The sequence below is a fragment of the Danio aesculapii genome, chromosome 6, assembly GCF_903798145.1.
Source record: "Danio aesculapii chromosome 6, fDanAes4.1, whole genome shotgun sequence".
Classification (NCBI taxonomy): Eukaryota; Metazoa; Chordata; class Actinopteri; order Cypriniformes; family Danionidae; genus Danio; species Danio aesculapii.
Genome location: NC_079440.1, coordinates 301859 through 326131, shown reverse-complemented (window position 1 = coordinate 326131; position 24273 = coordinate 301859). Strand labels below are relative to the sequence as shown.

At 46.4% G+C, this 24273-nt stretch overlaps 1 protein-coding gene across 1 annotated transcript; it reads right to left on the bottom strand.

The window, feature by feature from the left end:
- Positions 1-65: 65 nt before the first annotated feature.
- LOC130230288 (NEDD4-like E3 ubiquitin-protein ligase WWP1) lies at positions 66-21391 on the bottom strand. The gene is made up of 25 exons (XM_056459244.1): positions 21311-21391; positions 20358-20419; positions 19922-20035; positions 19702-19840; positions 17281-17405; positions 16105-16245; positions 15939-16005; positions 15646-15851; positions 15284-15500; positions 15037-15132; positions 14704-14878; positions 14538-14592; positions 14337-14421; positions 14133-14261; positions 13201-13273; positions 13043-13114; positions 12548-12636; positions 3549-3708; positions 3324-3457; positions 3091-3231; positions 2880-3000; positions 2678-2782; positions 1318-1414; positions 1132-1204; positions 66-899 (listed from the first exon to the last, which is right to left on the bottom strand). The coding sequence occupies exons 3-25, from the start codon at positions 19977-19979 to the stop codon at positions 800-802; spliced, it is 2658 nt and encodes an 885-aa protein (XP_056315219.1). The 5' UTR covers positions 19980-20035; positions 20358-20419; positions 21311-21391; the 3' UTR covers positions 66-799.
- Positions 21392-24273: the final 2882 nt, after the last annotated feature.

The window sequence follows — 24273 nt, the reverse complement described above, 5'->3', positions numbered from 1 at the left end:
AGACAACACTCCTTACCGTGTGTGTGTGTGTGTGTGTTGTGCTGAAAGACAGACAGACGCTCAGATGATTTAAACATGTTTTAATATGAAAGATGAAGATGATGATGATGATGATGATGGACACAGTTTCCCACTGCTGACGGTCAAAGGCCACAGAAATGATGAAGTGCAGGAGCAGCGCCCCCGCGGGGTCACCACGGCAACACTGCAGCGCCCCTACAGGACGACTGGGTCACCACGGCAACACTGCAGAGATATGTGGGACATAGAACTGTGTGTGTGTGTGTATTCTGTCTCTGCAGATGTGTGTGTGTGTGTGTGTGTGTGTATTCTGTCTCTGCAGATGTGTCTGTGTGTGTGTGTGTGTGTGTATTCTGTCTCTGCAGATGTGTGTGTGTGTGTGTATTCTGTCTCTGCAGATGTGTGTGTGTGTGTGTGTGTGTGTTCTGGCTCTGCAGGCAGCCATGCAAGCGCTTGTCTAGCAGAAGTGTGTCCGACAGCAGACTCTATACTCGTCAGCAGCTCTATAAAACTAGAGCCGTCGCTGACTCTACTGTAACTGCTCTATGACTCATCTTAAAAACCGGCGGATGAAGGAAGCAGCTGGAGGCGGAGCCAGAGGAGGGATCAGAGAAGTGGAGACGCTTGCATATTCATGAGGAGTCCGTGACGGAGCGCTCGCCCGCAGCTCGCCCAGAGAAACATTTGGTTTAAAATGACAGTAGCTTATGTACATCGCTGATCACCTGTGCCAGGGTCACGCTTGTGTTGTACTTGGCCGATGCGCCGGGGTCAGGGGTCACTCCTGCCCGAAGCCCTCCGTCTCCTCGATGGCGAACAGCAGCTTCTCCTTCAGCTGCTCGAAGCTCTTATACGGCGGCAGATCCAGACGGTTAAAGCTGCGCGCACACACACATACACACACACACACGCACACACATCGTAAGAGAGACACACACACTGTTAATCTCACACACACACACACACACGTCAGAGTGACACACACACTGTTCATCTCACACACCCTCACACTGTTAATCACACACACACATACACACACACACACTGTTCATCTCTAGCACACTCACAGTGTTAACCACACTCACACACACCACCTGTGCTGAAACTCACCAGGTGTGACTGCGGGGCAGCCAGGTGTCCTTGCCCACCTTCTCTATGCAGAACTTCTGCGGCCCGTTACTGCCTGCAGGAGGAGGAACATCAGAGGAGCGCAGTGTGTTTGTGTGTGTGTGTAAGAGAAGAATCGTGTGTATGATGACATGTGAGAGGTGAAGTGTGTGTGTGTGTGAGACTCACCCATGAGCTCTGCGAAGCCGCCCAGAGGGAGTCTGCAGGTGCCCGTCACAAACTGCATTAAACGCAGACGCACCTCATTGTCCACCTCCTTCACCAGCTGCGCGCGCACACACACACACACACACACACACACACACACACACACACACACACACACACACACACACACTTTAGTGTGGATCACAGTATGTGTCTCCAGCTTGATCCAATGTAAACATAACTGCTGGATGAATGATGAGTATTGAAGGTGTGTGTGTGTGTGTGTGCGTGCGTGTGTGTGTTTCTGCTTTCTCTAGTCCAGTAATGTGTTCTCCAACAGAGCCCGGCGCTGTTGTTCTCCACGCAGGATGGGTCACAGGTGGCGCCTGAACATTATAACCCACTGGGTCATCTGTGAGTTGGCTGGACATGACAGCACAGGCTGATTTATACTTCAGTATCAAGCGCACACACATGCTCTGGCGCAGCCTACACGGTGACGCAGAGCCCTCGAGTGGCCGTCGGCGACACTGATGTGCACCACTCAGAAAATCTAACTACATGTCACAACGCCGCGTAGCACAAGCTCTGTGATTGGACGGTTTGGTATCGTTGACGAGTGTGGGCGGAGGCGAGAGCAGCGCGAGCCCGATGGAGCCAGTGTTTACAGGTGAGGAGTCCTGTGCAGGATGGAGACTGCTGCTTTGTGTTTCCCTCATGATTAAAGCTGCTGCACGTCCGCCACAAGGGTGCCGTTACAATTCAAGACCTAGAGTCCATCCAGGAGTGCCAACGGACTGATCCCGACTGAATGGACCAGTGAGTTTCACACTGATGATGAGAATGATCCGGTGATGGGAGAGGCCCGGTGTGAATGATCTGATGATGGACGCCTTCTCTGGGGTTAATTAAGGCGTTACACCAACACTCTTATTCTGTGCTGTGTGTTCTCACTGTGTGTGTGTGTGTGTTTTCTTTATATGTTTTGGAAACACTGGAGGCGGAGTTAAATCTGACTGGGTAACATGTATGAACCCAGAGGGATGTTAATGTCAACACTGTCTGAGCATCTTAACATGTATGGCAGCTGTATTAGGATGCCCACCTGTCATTTACAGGTGTGGACAGTGCCACGACTGCAGATGAGCCCAATCAGACTGCGCAGGTGTGTGTGTGTGTGTGTGGGTGTGTGTGTGTGTGTGTGTGTGTGTGCGTGTGTGTGAGCTCAGAGGAAGTTTATCCGATGTTTGTGATGCTTCAGTGTTTTCATCAGTCACAGGATGCTTTACTGTAGTAAACTACACTGGCTCACAGTCTCTGCTTCAGCACACACACACACACACACACACACTGAGGGAATACACACTCCAGTGTTTCTCACCTGCCAGAACCAGATGATCTGCTTGCTGTTGCGTGTGTAGTGGCGATACACAGTGTTCCTCTGCCAGTCCTGCAGATCCACCTCCTGCATCCCGCAAAGCATCACCTGCACACACACACACACACGTCAGCGAGAGCCACTCCACTTTACACACACACACACACACACACACACACACACACACACACACACACACACACACCTCCAGCTCCTTTTCATCAAAGTACTGCAGCCACTGCAGCGGCACCACCTCATTAAAGCCGTCCAGAAACGCTTTAGTCTGAGACTCCACACCACGAGAGAAACGCCACTCCGCCATCAGCCTGCACACACACACACACACACACACACAGGTCAGAGAGCACACACAGATCACTGAACACACTCTCACACACTCTCTCTCGCTCTCGTACCCGATGTACTCCTCCTTGTTCTCCTCCGTCACCTGCACGTTGGCTCCGTCCTCCTTCAGGTCGTGTGAACTGATCTTCCCCAGAATCTCCATGTCCACCGAGAAGAACATCTCCAGCCCACACTCCTCGATGTTATTATCTCTGAACACACACACACACACACACACATTTATATATAAGGGAGCGCGTGTGGGGGAGTTGTGTGTGTGTGTGTGTGTGTGTGTGTGTCTGACCGTATCCAGATCAGGGAGTTGTAGAACTCTGGGTCGATGGACTCCAGGTCCTTCAGGATCAGCTTCTTGCTCAGCATTCGCTTGTAGAACGGCAGAGAGAAGCCGGTGTCGATGAACTTACCGTGGAAGAGCGCCTGAAACACACACACACACACACACACACACAAACACAGGTGAGCGGCGCTCTGCAGAGCACAGGCGTGTCAGTGAGGGCGGGGCCGTTACCATGGCGATGAAGCGGCCGATGAAGCAGAAGTAGGACAGGTGGTCTGGGTTGATGGTGGACGCTGGGTTGATCTGCAGGCAGTAGTTGCTCTTGCCGGCGTACTCGAAGAGGCAGTACATGGGGTTCAACACCTCGTGGGAGAGGAGAAAGAACCACTCCCTGCATGCACGCACACATACACGCACACACGCACACACACACACACACACACACACACACACACACACACACACACGATGTATATAAAAATACATGAAAAAATGTTGTTTTAACCCAAAATTAACCCAAAACACTTAAAGAATGGACAAAATCGGAATTGGGATTATTAAGAATATCTATATTTCATTTATTCATTCATTTTCTTTTCGGATTAGTCATCAGGGGTCTCCACAGCGGAATGAACCGCCAACTATTCCAGCATATGTTTTACGCAGTGGATGCCCTTCCAGCTGCAACCCATCACTGGGAAACATCCATACACACTCATACACTACGGACAACTTAGCATACCCAATTCACCTTGTGTGGACTTGTGGGGCAAACCAGAGGAAACCCACGCCAACACGGGGAGAGCATTCAAACTCCACACAGAAATGCCAGCTGACCAAGCCGGGGCTCGAACCAGCGACCTTCTTGCTGTAAGGCAATTGTGCTACCCACTGCCCCACCGTGCTGCCTAATATGTAAATTTATTATAAATAAAATGATTATTAATATTATTCAGTGATTCTTCTAAATAACAGAAACAATCCTAAATGTAACTGGACAACAGCGTAAAGACAAAACTGGAGTGATGTGCTCACTTAAGGAATAATTTGCAGGAATAATAATTATGGCAACTCTATAGAATATAAAAATGTGTTTTATAGAATTATCTGTTCATCTCAGACCCGAGTCAAGGCCGAGAACTAATGTTAAGTCTTACCTCCCTGACTCTATCCCTCCTTCATAGCCATGCCTAGTCAAAATAAGATCATCATCATATAAGCTTCAGTTCAGGTGTGCGTGTCGACACCTCGAGTCACAAGTAACAGAAATGCCTTTAGGCAAGGCAAGGCAAGTTTATTTCTATAGCACATTTCATACACAGTGGCAATTCAAAGTGCTTTACATAAACAGGAATAAAAGAAACAAGTATAAGAGAAATAAAAACAAATAATAGAAATGGTAAAAATCAAATAAATAAGCATAAAAACAGATAAAATGTGTTATAAAGGAATGAAAAAGAAGAGAAAAACATAATAGTGCGCTCTGTGGGCTGTAGCACAGTGCTCATTCAGTAAAGGCACAGCTAAACAGATCTGTGTTCAGTCTTGATGTGAATGTGCCTAATGTTGGAGCACATCTGATTATTTCTGGAAGCTGATTCCAGCAGCAGGGGGCGCTGTTAGTGGCTGAAAGCCAATTCACCCTGCTTTGACTGAACTCTTTTCTAGAATTTCTAGTTTATTTGATCCTAAAGATCTGAGTGATCTGTTAGGTTTGTATTCAGTGAGCATATCTGTAATGTATTGAGCTCCTAGGCCGTTTAGTGATTTATAGACCAGTAATAATACTTTAAAATCTATTCTGAATGTAACTGGGAGCCAGTGTAGAGACCTGAGGACAGGTGTGATGTGCTCTGATTTCCTGGTTCTGGTCAGAATTCTGGCCGCAGCGTTCTGGATGAGCTGTAACTGTCTGACTGTGTTTTTGGGAAGGCCAGTGAGGAGGCCGTTACAGTAATCCACCCTGCTGCTGATAAAAGCATGAACAAGTTTCTCTAAGTCTTCACTGGAAACAAAGCATCTGATTCCTGCAATGTTTTTGAGATGATAGTATGCTGATTTACTAACTGCTTTGATATGACTATTAAAACTCAGATCCAGAGTCACACCAAGATTCTTGACCTTATTTTTTGTTGTTTGACCCTTAGAGCCAAGGTACGCATTCACCTTGAGAACCTCATCTCTGTTCCCAAACGCAATCACTTCAGTTTTCTCTTTGTTTAACTGAAGAAAGTTTTGGCACATCCAATTGTTAATTTCATCAATGCATTGGCAGAGGGTGTCAATGGGGCTGTAGTCATTAGGCAGTAAGGCTAGGTAGATCTGAGTGTCATCAGCATAGCTGTGGTAGGAGATTTGGTTCTTTCTCATTATTTGGCTCAGAGGGAGCATATAAAGGTTGAACAGGAGAGGTGCCAGAATCGAGCCTTGTGGGACTCCACAGGTCATGGGTGTCCACATCGACCTATGGTCACCTATACTGACATAGTAACCTCTCCCTTCAAGGTAAGATCTGAACCATTTGAGGACCGTCCCAGACAGCCCAACCCAGTTTTCCAGCCTATCCAGAAGTATGCTGTGATCGACAGTGTCAAATGCGGCACTGAGATCGAGCAGTACCAGCACTGTTAGTTTGCCTGAATCTGTATTTAGGCGGATATCATTGATTATCTTTATAAGGGCGCTCTCTGTACTGTGATGTGGTCTGAAACCAGATTGATAATTGTCTAAACACCCCTTAAAGTTTAAGAACTTGTTAACCTGGTTAAAAACAACTTGTTCAATGATTTTGCCAATGAAAGGGAGATTTGAGATGGGCCTGTAATTGCTCAATATGGTGTTATCCAGGTTGCTCTTCTTCAAGAGGGGTTTAACAACTGCAGTTTTAAGTGAGTTAGGAAAAATCCCTGAGAGAAGTGAAGCATTTACCACTTTTAGAAGATCCATTTCTAAACAGGTAAACACCGTTTTAAAGAATGATGTAGGGAGCGTGTCGAGACTGCAGGTTGATGTTTTCATAATTTGCACGATCTCTTCTAAGATTTTGCCATTAATTGCCATGAAATCAGACATAATGTCTGATTTCTTAAGTTGTGGTTGAGCTAGTCTGACTTCGACACAACTTGGCTGATTGGATGAGCTGATTGCCTTTCTGATATTATTGATCTTGTCAGTAAAGAAATGAGCAAACTCATTACATTTGCTTTCAGAGAGTAGCTCACTAGGAATCCGACTGGGGGGGGGGTTGTGAGTTTCTCTATCGTTGCAAAGAGTTTGAGCATTGTTTACGTTGCTGTTTATTAGGCTTGAAAAGAAAGTCTGCTTAGCAGTGCTTAGTTCCATATTAAAAGCACGAAGACTGTCTTTATAGATATTATAATGGACTCTAGTTTGGTCTTTCTCCACATACGCTCAGCTTTTCTGCACTGTCTTTTCATCATTTGTACTCTTGGTGACCTTGTCCAAGATCCCTTTTGTCTGCTAGTTATCTTCTTGGCTTTAACAGGAGCAATGTCATCTATGACATTCTTAACTTTAGAGTTAAACAAATCAAGAAGAGAATCAACAGAGTCTGCAGATATACTTGGTGCTAGCGATATGGCCTTCATAAACTGCTCATTAGTGTTCTCATTTATGCATCTCTTCCTGACAGAGACAGATCTGTCTTTAATAGCTGGAGTGATCAATATGTCAAAGAAAATACAGAAATGATCAGATAGTGCAACATCCTTAACAACAGTTGATGAAATGTGTAAACCCTTAGTTATAAGTAGATCAAGAGTGTGTCCACGGTTGTGTGTGGGTCCTTGAACATGCTGAGTCAGATCAAAAGTGTTGAAAACAGTCATCAGTTCTGTTACAGCATTGATTTCTGGATTATCAATGTGAATATTAAAATCCCCAGCAATGGTCAAATAGTCAAATTACTCCAGTTTCAGCGCATGAACGGCACATATTTTATCGGCATGCACATGGGTATAAATCTGATTTAACAGTACGGGGGGACAATAAATATCACATTTCTTATGAGAAATTTTTTGAAGGGGACACAAATAATACAGTCGAATTATAAAGATATGTGCCCACAGTTAAAATGGTCCTATCATTATCATTATCATTATCATTATCATTATTATTATCATTATTATTATTATTATTATTATTATTATTATTATAGCATGGAGACTTCAGCATTATGGTTGGCATTATGGAGTTTTTCTCAGGTTCAATGACAAAGCTAATGTTTCTTTAAAACTGTTTACTGCATTGTTTGTGTTGTTTACAGTCAACAGACTGACTCCTGAAGCAGAATAAATGCAGGAGAAGATGTTTCCCATACTCATAATAACTAACTTGTTTACATTACACTTGTTAAATTGACAGATCATATTGTAAACTGGTGAGCCTGTAAGGTTCATCTACTGAACAGCCACAACATTAAAACATTGTTCACCCCAAAATAATTGTCATTATCCCGTCAATAAAGCACAACACCCTTACCTGACACTGTACACCTGACTGACCCTGCTCTGCCTGTCCCTCAGTCATTTCTTTCTCCTTTGCCTGTGATTGATACTGTGACAGTAGTGTTTTCATAAGCACTCATTCTTAAATCGCCTTAATATGTGAACTTTTTAGTATTTGGCGTTTGGGTGCACTGAAAAATGATCTTATGTCCATTTTCCTTTTCTCTGTGGTTTTATCTAATGCATGACACTGCAAGGCGAGTTTATTTATACTGCAGCACATTTTATACACAATGGTGATTTAAAGTGCTTAACATAAAGAACGCAAAACTACCATAAAAATAATCACAACTACAGAAACAAGGAATTAAAAAAGGGTTCAAATTAATTAAGTCACTTCAGAACAGAACAGAAACTGATTATACAAAAAATACAGTGGGGTTAGTTTGGACATAGCACAGTGCTCATTTAGCAAATACACAGCTAAATAATATGCTAACTGTGGCCGTTAATGTTAAGTTAACATTATGCCAAGTCGCCACAAATGAAACGATGCATGGGAAACGGCTTTAACGTATTAGCTGCTGTGCACTATGCAACACGCTATTGTAAACATGCTAAAGTTAACTAGATAAGGGATTTGAATGGTTAATACAGCAGATTCATGGACCATTACATCGGTAATCAGCATTTCTGCTGCAGCTAATTCATGAAAGAGTCTGCATTAACTACACTGAAGAGAGTCGCTTTATTTAAGGTGATTAAAATACCCTACTTACTGGAGTTCAACATTAACTGAGCCACACACCTGACTTCTGTGTGTGTGTGTGTGTGTGTGTGTGTGTGTGTGTGTGTGTGTGTGTGTGTGTGTGTGTGTGTGAGTGAGTGTGTGTGTGCGTGTGTGTGTGCTTGTGTGAGAGTGAGTGCGAGAGGCCATACCACTGTGAGGAAGGGGAGGGGGAACTGAATTGTTTCTAAATGCATTTTAAATAATAAAGGCGGTTTTCTTTCTACTCAGACAATTATTTTAGGTATACATACATATATTTTTCACAAGAGAGAGAGTGTTTTTTTGTTTTTTTTTTTGGAGGGGATGACATGATTTGTGTATATTTTATTTAACAGATACAGTCATTAATGCTGTTCAGGTTAGCATCATCTTTTTTCACATGATAAATTCCTGATCCTTTGCATTACATTGTTATTCATAAATCACCCCGTATTAATACTTTTGATGTTCTAAAACATTTATCTAAGAGTGCACTCACACTATGTACAGTTGCCTTGAACCATGCCGAAGCACGCTTGTCCCCCTCCTGTCTCCCCCGACGGCCCGCACTCACATGGCATTCGGGCCTGGGCACGTTTACGTCAGATGATGTGCTGTTCAGTGAGCCCTCTCGCTCAGCACAGTGGAGATTGCTTTATATTGTTTTAGTGGTTTGATATGCAGTGACAGAGTCAAATATTTCACCCAACAGATCCCCCACTTTTGACGCTCAAACCATCATAAAGTCCTGGTGCTGCAGGAATTATGAGGTTTGCTGAAGGTGCAGCTGTGGTGCAGTGAAGGGTTTGCTGAAGGTGCAGCTGTGGTGCAGTGAGGGGTTTGCTGAAGGTGCAGCTGTGGTGCAGTGAGGGGTTTGCTGAAGGTGCAGCTGTGGTGCAGTGAGGGGTTTGCTGAAGGTGCAGCTGTGGTGCAGTGAGGGGTGTGTGTCTAATAATCTACGACAGTTTGCCTTCATTGAACAGTAAGAATGATTAATAAACATATGAAGCTGTCATCTTCAGTTTCGGGTTCAGGCGTGCCTTGCACTTCACTGAGCCCAAGTGAACCGCGCTCTGGCACACCTCTTTTAACTGGGCCATGGTCGGCCAACTGAACCACGCCTGAGCCCTAACAATCTCTCAAACACATGTAAATGAAGGCCACAATGTATTTAATATACATGTTAAAACTATAAAACAGCAAAAATTCTGTACAGGGAATCTGAACTCGGAAACAAAGCAAATAAAGCTCATAACAGGCAGATATGTGTTGACCTGCTTTAGTCTTCACTTTACAGATGCTGACTAAACCTGATGATAAGATCACGCTACCAATAAGATCACACTACCAATAAGATCACATTACCAATAAGATCACACTACCAATAAGATCACATTACCAATAAGATCACATTACCAATAAGATCACGCTACCAATAAGATCACGCTACCAATAAGATCACGCTACCAATAAGATCACGATACCAATAAGATCACATTACCAATAAGATCACACTACCAATAAGATCACGCTACCAATAAGATCACGCTACCAATAAGATCACGCTACCAATAAGATCACGCTACCAACAAGATCACGCTACCAATAAGATCACATTACCAATAAGATCACACTACCAATAAGATCACACTACCAATAAGATCACACTACCAATAAGATCACGCTACCAATAAGATCACGCTACCAATAAGATCACGCTACCAATAAGATCACGCTACCAATAAGATCACGCTACCAATAAGATCACGCTACCAATAAGATCACATTACCAATAAGATCACATTACCAATAAGATCACGCTACCAATAAGATCACACTACCAATAAGATCACATTACCAATAAGATCACATTACCAATAAGATCACACTACCAATAAGATCACATTACCAATAAGATCACATTACCAATAAGATCACACTACCAATATGATCACATTACCAATAAGATCACGCTACCAATAAGATCACGCTACCAATAAGATCACGCTACCAATAAGATCACATTACCAATAAGATCACACTACCAATAAGATCACGCTACTAATAAGATCACGCTACCAATAAGATCACATTACCAATAAGATCACACTACCAATAAGATCACGCTACCAATAAGATCACATTACCAATAAGATCACACTACCAATAAGATCACATTACCAATAAGATCACGCCACCAATAAGATCACGCCACCAATAAGATCACATTACCAATAAGATCACATTACCAATAAGATCACACTACCAATAAGATCACGCTACCAATAAGATCACGCTACCAATAAGATCACATTACCAATAAGATCACGCTACCAATAAGATCACGCTACCAATAAGATCACGCTACCAATAAGATCACGCTACCAATAAGATCACGCTACCAATAAGATCACGCTAAAAATAAGATCACGCTACCAATAAGATCACGCAACCAATAAGATCACACTACCAATAAGATCACGCTACCAATAAGATCACGCTACCAATAAGATCACAATACCAATAAGATCACACTACCAATAAGATCACATTACCAATAAGATCACGCCACCAATAAGATCACATTACCAATAAGATCACGCTACCAATAAGATCACATTACCAATAAGATCACGCTACCAATAAGATCACGCCACCAATAAGATCACGTTACCAATAAGATCACATTACCAATAAGATCACGCCACCAATAAGATCACGTTAACAATAAGATCATGCCACCAATAAGATCACGTTACCAATAAGATCACGTTACCAATAAGATCACGCCACCAATAAGATCACGTTACCAATAAGATCATGCCACCAATAAGATCACACTACCAATAAGATCACATTACCAATAAGATCACGTTACCAATAAGATCACGCCACCAATAAGATCACGTTACCAATAAGATCATGCCACCAATAAGATCACGTTACCAATAAGATCACGCCACCAATATCACGTTACCAATAAGATCAGGCCACCAATAAGATCACGTTACCAATAAGATCACGCCACCAATAACATCACGTTACCAATAAGATCACATTACCAATAAGATCACGCCACCAATAAGATCACGTTAACAATAAGATCATGCCACCAATAAGATCACATTACCAATAAGATCACGTTACCAATAAGATCACATTACCAATAAGATCACGCTACCAATAAGATCACGCCACCAATAAGATCACGCCACCAATAAGATCACGTTACCAATAAGATCACATTACCAATAAGATCACGCTACCAATAAGATCACGCTACCAATAAGATCACGCCACCAATAAGATCACATTACCAATAAGATCACGCCACCAATAAGATCACGTTAACAATAAGATCATGCCACCAATAAGATCACGTTACCAATAAGATCACGCCACCAATATCACGTTACCAATAAGATCACATAACCAATAAGATCACGCCACCAATAAGATCACGTTACCAATAAGATCACGCTACCAATAACATCACGTTACCAATAAGATCACATAACCAATAAGATCACGCTACCAATAAGATCACGCCACCAATAAGATCACGTTACCAATAAGATCACGCCACCAATAAGATCACATTACCAATAAGATCACGTTACCAATAAGATCACACTACCAATAAGATCACATTACCAATAAGATCACATTGAGATCACGCCACCAAAGTAATGAGCCCGAATTAAAGATGTGAGGAGTAGAAAGTAAATCAATAGGTTAAATAAGTAGTGGAGTAAAGTGCTGATACCAGGAACATCTCGTACACAAGTGCGCGCGCACACACACACACACACACACACACACACACACACACACACGCGCACATGTTCTAAAAGCTGTACTTTGCCATTTTTTCAGGATAAATAAATCTGATTTAACCCTAAACATCTTATAATGTTTTACTCTTCACTTAAACTGCAGTGAAACTGTGTGTGTGTGTGTGTGTGTGTGTGTCTGTGTGCGTGTGTGTGTGTTACCGTGCAAGGCCTCCGTAGTCCAGTCCCTCCTCTCCTCTGAAGATCACATACAGACGCCTCCGCAGGTCATATGGCTTAAAGTTCATGATCTGCAGACAAAGCAGACAATCAGAAACTCCACACACACACACACACACACACACACACACACACACACACACACACAAGCACACACTGTAGACTATACCGGTTTTTAACCAGTTTTGATAGACATTCAGCCTTTCAGCCTTGGGTAAGAAACAGATTGTACTTTGAGAGAGTGCGTGTGTGTAAGTGTGTATATATATATATGTGTGTGTGTGTGTGTGTTTTTCGATTGTGGATCCTTTCACAGGTCTGGGGTCAGCTCTGAACAGTCTAGTGGCTCTCTGATGTTTCTGTGCTTGATATTTTGAGATATCATTTAGACTTGTACACACGCACGCACACTGACGCACGCGCACACACACACACACACATGGATGCACACACACACACGACTCAAGCTCTGCTAACCTGCTGGAAGGAGTCCTCAAACAGAGTCTGTCGGGACACCGTGATCTTTACATGGCTGGCCAGAGCGTTGGACTGCGGAGACACAGAGGACATGTTAGGAAAACACACACACACACACACACACACACTCACTGGCTGAAGTGTTGAGCAAGAGTTACCTGACACAGATAACGGAAGTGAGCCAGTTTCCATCTGAAGCTCCGCTCGTACGCAATTTGTGGACCTTTAGTGCTGCACACACACACACACACACACGCACACACACACACACACACACATTAGAGGAACACATAATAACACTCCAGCAGTGTTGTGATCAGCTGTTTCTGTAGTGTTCATCAGTGTTTCTGAAGGTCTCTCAGGCCCAGTTTACACTGGTGTGTGTTTGAGTATGAGAGTGATCCGCGTCCACACTGGTGCTTCTGAACAGCTCTCCTCACACTACAGCGCTGAACACACACACACTCTGGCCTGCAGGCTGTGTGCTTCAAATTCTTCACTGATAATGAAAGGAGGCGCTGATGTTCTGGCCCGTGTTCTGTTAGTGATATGCACACAGTGAAGGTGAAGATGAGGCTCAGACAGATCTGCAGCTCCACGACGCCTCCACATCTCTGCTGTCTGTCAGTGGATCTCAGAATGAGAATAGGCCGTTCCTCATCTCAGGTGTTCATTATTGGTGATGGTGAAGCGGCGGAGCCTGCAGGGGGATGATGTGGATCAGCTTATACACTACACTGGGTTTACCCGCCGTGTCCTCTGGAGTGTGTTCTCCATATCTGAACTGAAGGAGAGGACCCGGGACTCAACTCTGAGCTCCTAGGCCCAATCCCAATTCCGTTTGTGTACCCCGTCCCCTTCCCCTAGAATCAGAGTGTGAAGAGTGTGAGGGCTTCAGATTTAGAAAGGACAGCACTACATAAGTGTACTGTAGGTACAGCGCTGGAACACTGTGGGGTAGTATGAGCGGAACCACAGCAGAGCTCACAGCTAACACACATCAGTGTACACAGGGCCTGAGCCTGCATTAGCAGATGTTTTGAACAATGTTCACTGCAGTGTCGTGCGTGGCGCGTTCACACACACTCACACAGCGGATTTGCCGGTGCGCGGGTCGCTGAAGGTGGTGGTGCGGGTGTTGTGGTCCACGAAGTAGCGGACGCCCTCGCGGGTGTAGCGGATCTCCCAGCCCTCGGGGAGCGGGTCCTCGTTCTGGAGCCTGTGGAGCACACACACATAAGCACACACACGGACACACATGTACACCCCCCTCCCCCCGCTGCACTGCACTCACCCCTGTGTGCGCGGATCTTCCCACTGCGTGGTCTTCGTGTTATGATTGACGAAGTAGACGCGGTCATTGGTGTCCACGCGGCGCTCTGAGAACACACACATACACACACACTCAGGGTTAGAGGTGAACAGCAGTGTGTGTGTGTGTGTGTGTGTGTGTGTGTGTGTGTGTGTGTGCGTGCATCAGTGGAAACGAACTCACCCCAGCCGGGCGGCAGCGGCCCCAGAGGGTCATTCTCAGCGGACATCATGGAGGCCTGCACAAACAAACACACACACACACACAACAGGTGAGCAGCGCAGCCGTGAGCGTGACACACACACACACACACACACACACACACACAGAGAGAGAGACGCGTGCGCACCGAGTACAGGTATCTCTGGTTGAACTGGTGCATGGCCCCCTGCAGCTGGCTGCGCTGAGACTGCCACTGCTCGAAGTTGCGCACGGACTCCATGGTGGGCCGCTGCCAGGTGGTGGTGCGCGTGTTGTGGTCCACGTAATAGATGCGGCCGCGGTTATCCACCCGGCGCTCCCAGCTGCACACACATACACACACACACACACACAGTTACCCACAACACAATCCCAGTCCTACAGGAGTGACCGTGTGTGTGTGTTATTGTGTTGTTCTGCATCTCCTGATGCTGCAGGTGTGTGATGGGTCAGTTAGCCATTAGCTGTTAGCTAGCCTCACCCCAGTGGCAGCGGCTGCGGTCTCTCCCAGGTTGTCGTTCTTGTGTTGTGATCCACGTAATACGTCCTGCCATGAGGATCCTTCCTCTGCTCCCAGCTGAGAACACACACACACACACACACATTCAGAACACAGCACAGCACTCAAGGGGGGGGGTCTGTTTCAGTGTGTGTCTGACCCAGGTGTGCCTGTGTGTGAGTGTGTTAAAGTAATTAAGTCTGTGTGTGTGTGTGTGTGTGTGTCTGACCCGGGTGGCAGTGGCTCCGCTCCGCCTGTGGGCTGCTGCTGTGCTGGTTTTCCTCCGTCAGGTGCAGGTGTGCTGGGGGCAGCAGGTGTGTGTGTGTCCGCTGCAGAGAGTGTGTGTGCAGCGGCGGCTCCACCTGCAGGAGAGGAAGAGGAGCTGCAGGGAGCATCAGCCGCGGCACTCTCACCCGCACACGCAGACTCACTGGCCTCGCCGTTCACTGCACACACACACACACACACACACACACACACACACACACACACACACACACACACACACACAGACACACACAGACACACACTGATTCTCCAGCAGCTCTGTGATGATCAGTGCACTCTCTGTAGTGAACACTGGAGACTCACTGGCTGCACTGCTGGAGGCCTGTTCTGGGGGCGTGGCCTGTCCTGAGGGCAGGGCCTGTGCTGAGGGTGTGGCCTTAGGGCTGGGGCTCTGGTGTGAAGGGGAGGAGTCTCTGTCTCCATTGAGGAGGGGGGAGGGTCTGCACTCACTGCTGGCAGAGGAGGTGGGCGGAGCTTCATTCTCAGCTCCGTCTGAGCCATTCACAGACCTGCACACCACAGCAGATCAGCCAATCAGTTTCAGCTATTATGCAGATCAGGAGGAGCAGCGCAGAACAAACACCTGAGAGTCTCACCTGTGCTGAGGCCGTGCAGAGCTGTCGTCTGTGTTCTCATGAAGAGCGTCTCCATTCTGGTGGACTTCTGCAGACACACACACACACACACACACACACACACACGCACACACAGGTGAGGAGAGCTACAGGTGTGTGTCAGGTGAGCTCAGGTGTGTGTTCTTACTGCTGGCGGTGGGTGTGTTAGCGCTGTGCAGGAGCTGCGGGTCCAGCGAGAGCCCATCCAGGAACACTGTGAGTTCTCCGGTGGACACGACGCCGTGCTTCCCGTCCGCAGTCAGAGGCAGCACCTCCCGCACATTCTCCACTGAAACAACATCACAGCATCGTCATGACGACACCCGCTCACAGCACAGACCATAATAACCACAGCAACACAGCCTGAACCACACTCTCCATAGACATTTACATTAGATGTCGCCTACGCTGTTGATGTCTATTAGAAGCAATGCGTCAATAGAGCCGCCATGTTAGTACAGGGTAGCGCTCCTTTGAAATCAATGTGGGAGCAAGGTGCAGTGGAGGACTGTGGCCATCCAGAGCCAGAGATATACACACGTACACATATATCTATGACTGGGAGTTTCCCAAGGGTCATTATTCAAATATGTTATTTAAATCAGGAAAATTATAATTGTACATCACTGCTCTACATGGATCAGTGAGCGTATGGGCATTCCTGACAAAAAGTGTGTGTGTGTGTGTGTGTGTGTGTGTGTGTGTGTGTATGTGTATGTAGATGTATTCTTCCTCCCTCCCTGTTAAATTTGGTCTAATCTGTGTCCTGAAACACCCCCCCCCCCCCCCCCCCCCTGCTTTCACTTCTAATGCTAACGGAGGGAGCGACTCCTTTGTGAGTGACTCTCTGTACATTGTTTGCTGCTGTGCCGTATGGTCAGTGCCGTAAGAGACTGTATCATCATCAATAACGTTACCTGTTGAGACCAAAAGTTCGTAACTGTTAAAAACGTATAAAATTAAATCTGACATATGACGTGTTCTGCCTTTGTTTTCATTGTTTTCTCATTACTACACCCGTACACAGCGCTAACGTCCAGCATCTTCACACTGTCTTGACTAGTGCGGCTGAATGACATTTGTCCCGGGAGCCCTGTACCAATATGGCAGCACTACTGACGCATGCTCAGGGTTCGTATGCGATATCTGGTGTATATATCTATGCACACTCACACACATCAAGACCGTTACCCAAATACATCACAGCATTAAAGGCTAATGAAGCATAAATGTTTATGCTAATATTAATATCAGTGAGCTCCTCCTCCTGCTCCTCCTCCTCCACGCTAGCTTCACTGTTCTCAGTGAGTCTGAACATCCGTACATTTGCCGTCATGTTTGCGGAGTGTCCCAATCAGGTCCAGTGCGGCTCGACCCAGCAGTGTGTCTGCCTTGAGAGCGTGATGACTCCAGACCCGGAACTCCAGCGGTGCGTGTGGAGCTATATTCCTGTGTACACACACACACACACACACACACAGGAGGGTGAAGTGAGCATAAACACTAGCCGTGGTGAAGATTAAAGTCAGTCCCTCTCCGTCTGATGCCTTATTAACTTGAATGAATTTGTAGGCAGCCATTACATGATTTCACCAGCAGGCGGCGCCACGCAGTTACTAAAACCTGATATGATGATATGATGTACTGAAACACGACGATTCTGAGTGAATAGCTGGATCATTCACTGAAAACCAGACCGTCTACCAAACCATTCACTGAAAACCAGACCGTCTTAAACCAAACGTGTCTTGCAGTAATATATGGAGAGCTAATGACGTTCAACTCCCCTTCATGGCTGATCCAACACAAATGGTCTGATCCGTGACTCAACCCGTCATGTGATGAGCAGTGTGAGGTGTGTGTGCTCGATACAGCACTGACTCGCGCTCCGTTTACACCAATATGTTTAGAATGAAAACGATCTGCTCCACACTAGTGTTTCAGCCAGCGTTTCTGAACAGCTCTCTGTCCACACTACACTGCTGAAAACACACATCACGTGACCACACACACACACACACACACACACACACACTCTGGCCTGCACAGCGATGAGAGCTGTGCGTGTCGGACTGTTCATCCAGGATCTCCCGCTGGATCTATTCTCACTATATTTGTTAAACGTGATCTTTAATTCATCTGGTTGTCTCTCTCTCACTGCATATTCCCCGCTCTGTTGGATCTTGTTCTCAGGTAGCGTGTTCTGACCGAGCGTAAAGATAAGTTAGGTTAATATATTCATTAATATAACTGCAGACACTGATTCTGCACATTAGACTGACCGCTCGCCTTTATGCCCTATAGCAGTGTTTCCCAACCCTGTTCCTGGAGGCACACCAACAGTACATATTTTGGATGTCTCCCTTTTCTGCCCCATTAACTTCAGGTGTTGGAGTCTCTTCTGATGTTATGATGAGGTGATTCAGGTGTGTTTGATTAGGGAGAGAATGAAAAAGTGTACTGTTGGTGTGCCTCCAGGAACAGGGTTGGGAAACACTGCCCTATAGTGTATAATTTTACTGTACGTTACACTTTAATAATGTCCATTATTGATTATTAAACTGATATTCAGAAAGAGACAGGGTGGTGTTATTTCATATATTCACTGATAATGAAAGGAGGCAGTGATGTTATCGGCTCCATTATGCATGAAGATGAGGCTCATATATATGTGCAGCTACACCACGCCTCCACGTTTCTGCTGTCTCTGTCGAGTTGCTAATATCAAGATGAGAATAGCCGTTCCTCATATCATGTTTTATTGTGAAGAGAGTGAAACAGCGCCACCTGCAGGGTGATGTGAATGAGCTTATACAGGACACTGCTCTCTCTTTACTCGACGTGTCCTCAGGAGTCTGTTTTCCATATTAAACTTGTAAAGTCTGAACTGAAGGAGAGGATGCGGGACTGAACTGTGTGTAGGCTACTGAATATTGAGGAAAAGCCCCAATCAGAGAGGAGAATGTGTGCAGCTCCGCCTCCGTGTTCAGGTGTGTCTGTTTCCCCCGTCCACACTGACACACACAGCAGCAGCGCTTCAGAATGAAAACGGCCTCTCCAGTGTTTACGAAACGCTCCGTTTTCGGCGCTGGATACTCCGGTGTAGTGTGGACGGATGGCGTAAGCGTAGCAGAACTTATGCGCTTTAAAACTAAAACCTGATAACGCGGCCTGAGAGTGTGTGTTCAGTTCTTACGCAGCTCTGCAGCACACTTACAGTAACACTCCTGCCCTGCAGATACAGCAGCACACAGCGCTCAACACAACAGCAGGCCCAAACCAGAGCATGATGGAGTGTGAGCGGGTGGTGCTCCAGGAGCGGGTGGTGCTCATATAGCGGGTGGAGTGTGTGTGCTGGCTCCTGGAGGACGCTGTGGCTACTTGGCCGTCCTCGAGACCATCTCTCCATTTCTGTAACGACTCGTTTGGCATTATTTATGTGTGTATTCAGGGTTAGTCTTTATTTCTCTCCAGACATTTGTTTGTTCTGTGATTTGTTGTTCTGTTAGTGTTGTGTATAATAAATAAGTTGCATTTAGATCCTTTTGCTGTCTGAGCTCAAAGAAGAGGGTCATAACAACACACACACACAGGTGAACACCAACAGGTGTATAACACAGCAGAACAGCAGAGGGGAAACACACACACACACACACACACACACCGCTGTAGGGTTCACAAAAAACTAACTGAGGAGAGAGAGTGTGTGTGTGTGTGTGTGTGTGTGCGTGTGCGTGTCACTCACAGCGTCAGCCGCTCCTCCCACTTAGGGCTGGACACACAGTGGGATTTGGCGGTTTTCCGGCTCTCTCCGTCTGACGTCACTTCCACATAGACGGCCGTCCCGAACCAGTTCTTCTTCCTCTTGAGTTTGGCACATGAAACTGACACACACACACACACACACACACACTCAGCATCTGGAGAAGCAATGTCACTTCCTGTTCCTGTGTGCGCAGGCTTACCAACGGCGTGCAGCTCTGTGCTAATGCTGCAGTCGCTCCTGGAGCAGCCGGTGGCCATGACCACACACACACGACACACTCCATCCACTACAGGACCTGGAAGAACACACTCCACTGCTCTCTCAAACACACACACACAAGCAGATCAGCCCCACATCATGTGACACTCAGCACTGAAGAACTGCAGTGTGTGTGTGTGTGTGTGTGTGTGTGTGTGTGTGTCACTCCTCTCCTGTAGGGGGCGCAGTAAGAGCAGCCGGTTCCACAGAGCTGGGTCAGTTTAGCCGGTTCGGTTCAGTTCAGTTCGGGAGATTGGTCTCAGTGTTGCCACGGTAACAGGAGCGCCTTCAACATTCCTCAAACACACTGACCTGATCTGGCTAAACTCACCCGCTTCAGGACACACACACACACACAGAGGAGCTGCTGGACTCACGTCAGAAGTGTGTGTGTGAAAGACGCCACTGATCCTCAGCCGTCACTGCGAGCCATGATTCACTGCAACACACACACATCAACATCATTATTACACAACATACACACATCATCGTCACTACACGACGTGCGCGCACACACACACACACACACTAATGCAGATGAACACAGGCTGTAGTTTGTGTAGTTTCCGCGTTGACCCTCAGCAGTGGCCGGCTGGGTGACCTCTGACCTGAAGGCTGATGGCAGAAACACTGCCAACACACACACACACTCACTCTCTCAGTTTGTTGTTGTTCAGTTTGTGTCTGCAGGAGTGATCTGCTGTTACACACACACACTGATTGAGCAGAGAGTGTGAGTGAGTGAGTGAGTGAGTGAGTGAGTGTGTGTGTGAGAACAGTAATAGTTCAGCTGAGGTGTGTGTGTGTTCAGACTGAGCTCCTGCTGATCTGTGTATCAGTGTTTGTCTGCGGCCTGCACCGGCGCAGCTCATTAATGACTCAAACACACACACACTAATGGGTGTAGAGGAGTGTGTGTGTTCGGTTCGGTGTTCATCTGAGTCGACTCTGGGCTTAAATCAGCCTGAAAACCGCTTTATTCCGCCGTTTATCCGCTAACTCATGCTAACAGGCTAACACATTAGCACAGCGCAACCAAACGACTTATAAACTGTCAGTGCTGACACACACACACACACAGCTGTCAGTAACACACATTACACATACACACACAGCTGTCCTGTCGCACACACCTGTGTGTCTTACACTCGTTCAGGTGTGTGTGTGTTTATGTCTGTCAGCAGCGTTAAACGGGTTTAATCTGGATCAGGCCTGTTACCGCACCGCCATCTTCAGCCGTTACCGTGCGCTGCTGGAGCTCTGCGGTGACGGTAAACGCCGGTACACCGGTAGATTGAGTCAAACTGAGTAAATAAAGCGGTAAACTCACCAGACGCGGCAGCTGCGGGTCTGCGGCTCAAACTTACTGAAGTCAACTGAGACTCAAGCTCCGCCCACCGGCAGAGGAGGAGGGGCGTGTTCCAAACCGCGGACACGCTCACTCCCTACTGCGCAGTGCACACTGATCTGATGGCTACTACAGCGTGTACGGCAGTATATACTCTACAGAGCGCTGGTGTCAGATACCTTCCTGCACTGCAGCTCAGCCTGACACACACACACACAGCGATAGTCGGCAGATCAGGCACTGTATGCGCATTAGTGGACCAGCTGAATGAGTCCTGATATTCTCAATGATTTAGCAGAATCAGTACTGGCGCTCCTCTGAGGACTGCTCTAAATGTTGACAGTGTTCAGCTCTGCTCATTAGTGTTAAGCGAAACTCACCCAGCCTCAGCACACAGTGTCGAAGCTGTTCTGCTCACTAACACGCTGAAGGAGCCCTGCTGATGCTCACTACACTCACAGTACACTAACAGGTGATCAACACTACACACTGAGCCTTATTCTGCCAGCATCTGCTCAGCACCGCACACTCATCTCGACTACTAGTAATATGTAATGGCAGTGGAGTGTACAGTGCAGCAGCATCTCTGCTTAAGACATGAGGTGGAATAAAACATCAGTGCTGAAGAACAGGGTGAGGAGCCTTCAGCACATCATCATCATCATCATCATCAGTGCTGAAGAACAGGGTGAGGAGCCTTCAGCACATCATCATCATCATCATCAGTGCTGAAGAACAGGGTAAGGAGCCTTCAGCACATCATCATCATCATCATCATCAGTGCTGAAGAACAGGGTGAGGAGCCTTCAGCACATCATCATCATCATCATCAGTGCTGAAGAACAGGGTGAGGAGCCTTCAGCACATCATCATCATCATCATCATCAGTGCTGAAGAACAGGGTGTGGAGCCTTCAGCACATCATCATCATCATCATCAGTGCTGAAGAACAGGTTGAGGAGCCTTCAGCACATCATCATCATCATCATCATCAGTGCTGAAGAACAGGGTGAGGAGTCTTCAGCACATCATCATCATCATCATCAGTGCTGAAGAACAGGTTGAGGAGCCTTCAGCACATCATCATCATCATCATCAGTGCTGAAGAACAGGGTGAGGAGCCTTCAGCACATCATCATCATCATCATCAGTGCTGAAGAACAGGGTGAGGAGCCTTCAGCACATCATCATCATCATCATCATCATCATCATCATCATCAGTGCTGAAGAACAGGGTGAGGAGCCTTCAGCACATCATCATCATCATCATCATCATCAGTGCTGAAGAACAGGGTGAGGAGCCTTCAGCACATCATCCTCATCATCATCATCATCATCAGTGCTGAAGAACAGGGTGAGGAGCCTTCAGCACATCATCATCATCATCATCAGTGCTGAAGAACAGGGTGAGGAGCCTTCAGCCCATCATCATCATCATCATCATCATCAGTGCTGAAGAACAGGGTGAGGAGCCTTCAGCACATCATCATCATCATCATCATCAGTGCTGAAGAACAGGGTGAGGAGCCTTCAGCACATCATCATCATCATCATCAGTGCTGAAGAACAGGGTGAGGAGCCTTCAGCACATCATCATCATCATCATCATCAGTGCTGAAGAACAGGGTGTGGAGCCTTCAGCACATCATCATCATCATCATCAGTGCTGAAGAACAGGTTGAGGAGCCTTCAGCACATCATCATCATCATCATCATCAGTGCTGAAGAACAGGGTGAGGAGTCTTCAGCACATCATCATCATCATCATCAGTGCTGAAGAACAGGTTGAGGAGCCTTCAGCACATCATCATCATCATCATCAGTGCTGAAGAACAGGGTGAGGAGCCTTCAGCACATCATCATCATCATCATCAGTGCTGAAGAACAGGGTGAGGAGCCTTCAGCACATCATCATCATCATCATCATCATCATCATCATCATCAGTGCTGAAGAACAGGGTGAGGAGCCTTCAGCACATCATCATCATCATCATCATCATCAGTGCTGAAGAACAGGGTGAGGAGCCTTCAGCACATCATCCTCATCATCATCATCATCATCAGTGCTGAAGAACAGGGTGAGGAGCCTTCAGCACATCATCATCATCATCATCAGTGCTGAAACAGGGTGAGGAGCCTTCAGCCATCATCATCATCATCATCATCATCAGTGCTGAAGAACAGGGTGAGGAGCCTTCAGCACATCATCATCATCATCATCAGTGCTGAAGAACAGGGTGAGGAGCCTTCAGCACATCATCATCCTCATTATCATCAGTGCTGAAGAACAGGGTGAGGAGCCTTCAGCACATCATCATCATCATCATCAGTGCTGAAGAACAGGGTGAGGAGCCTTCAGCACATCATCATCATCATCATCATCATCATCAGTGCTGAAGAACAGGGTGAGGAGCCTTCAGCCCATCATCATCATCATCATCAGTGCTGAAAGAACAGGGGAGGAGCCTTCATCACATCATCATCATCATCATCATCATCATGCTGAAGAACAGGTGAGGAGCCTTCAGCATCATCATCATCATCATCATCATCAGTGCTGAAGAACAGGGTGAGGAGCCTTCAGCACATCATCATCATCATCATCAGTGCTGAAGAACAGGGTGAGGAGCCTTCAGCACATCATCATCATCATCATCATCAGTGCTGAAGAACAGGGTGAGGAGCCTTCAGCACATCATCATCATCATCATCATCATCATCAGTGCTGAAGAACAGGGTGAGGAGCCTTCAGCACATCATCATCATCATCATCATCATCATCAGTGCTGAAGAACAGGGTGAGGAGCCTTCAGCACATCATCATCATCATCATCATCATCATCAGTGCTGAAGAACAGGGTGAGGAGCCTTCAGCACATCATCATCATCATCATCATCATCATCAGTGCTGAAGAACAGGGTGAGGAGCCTTCAGCACATCATCA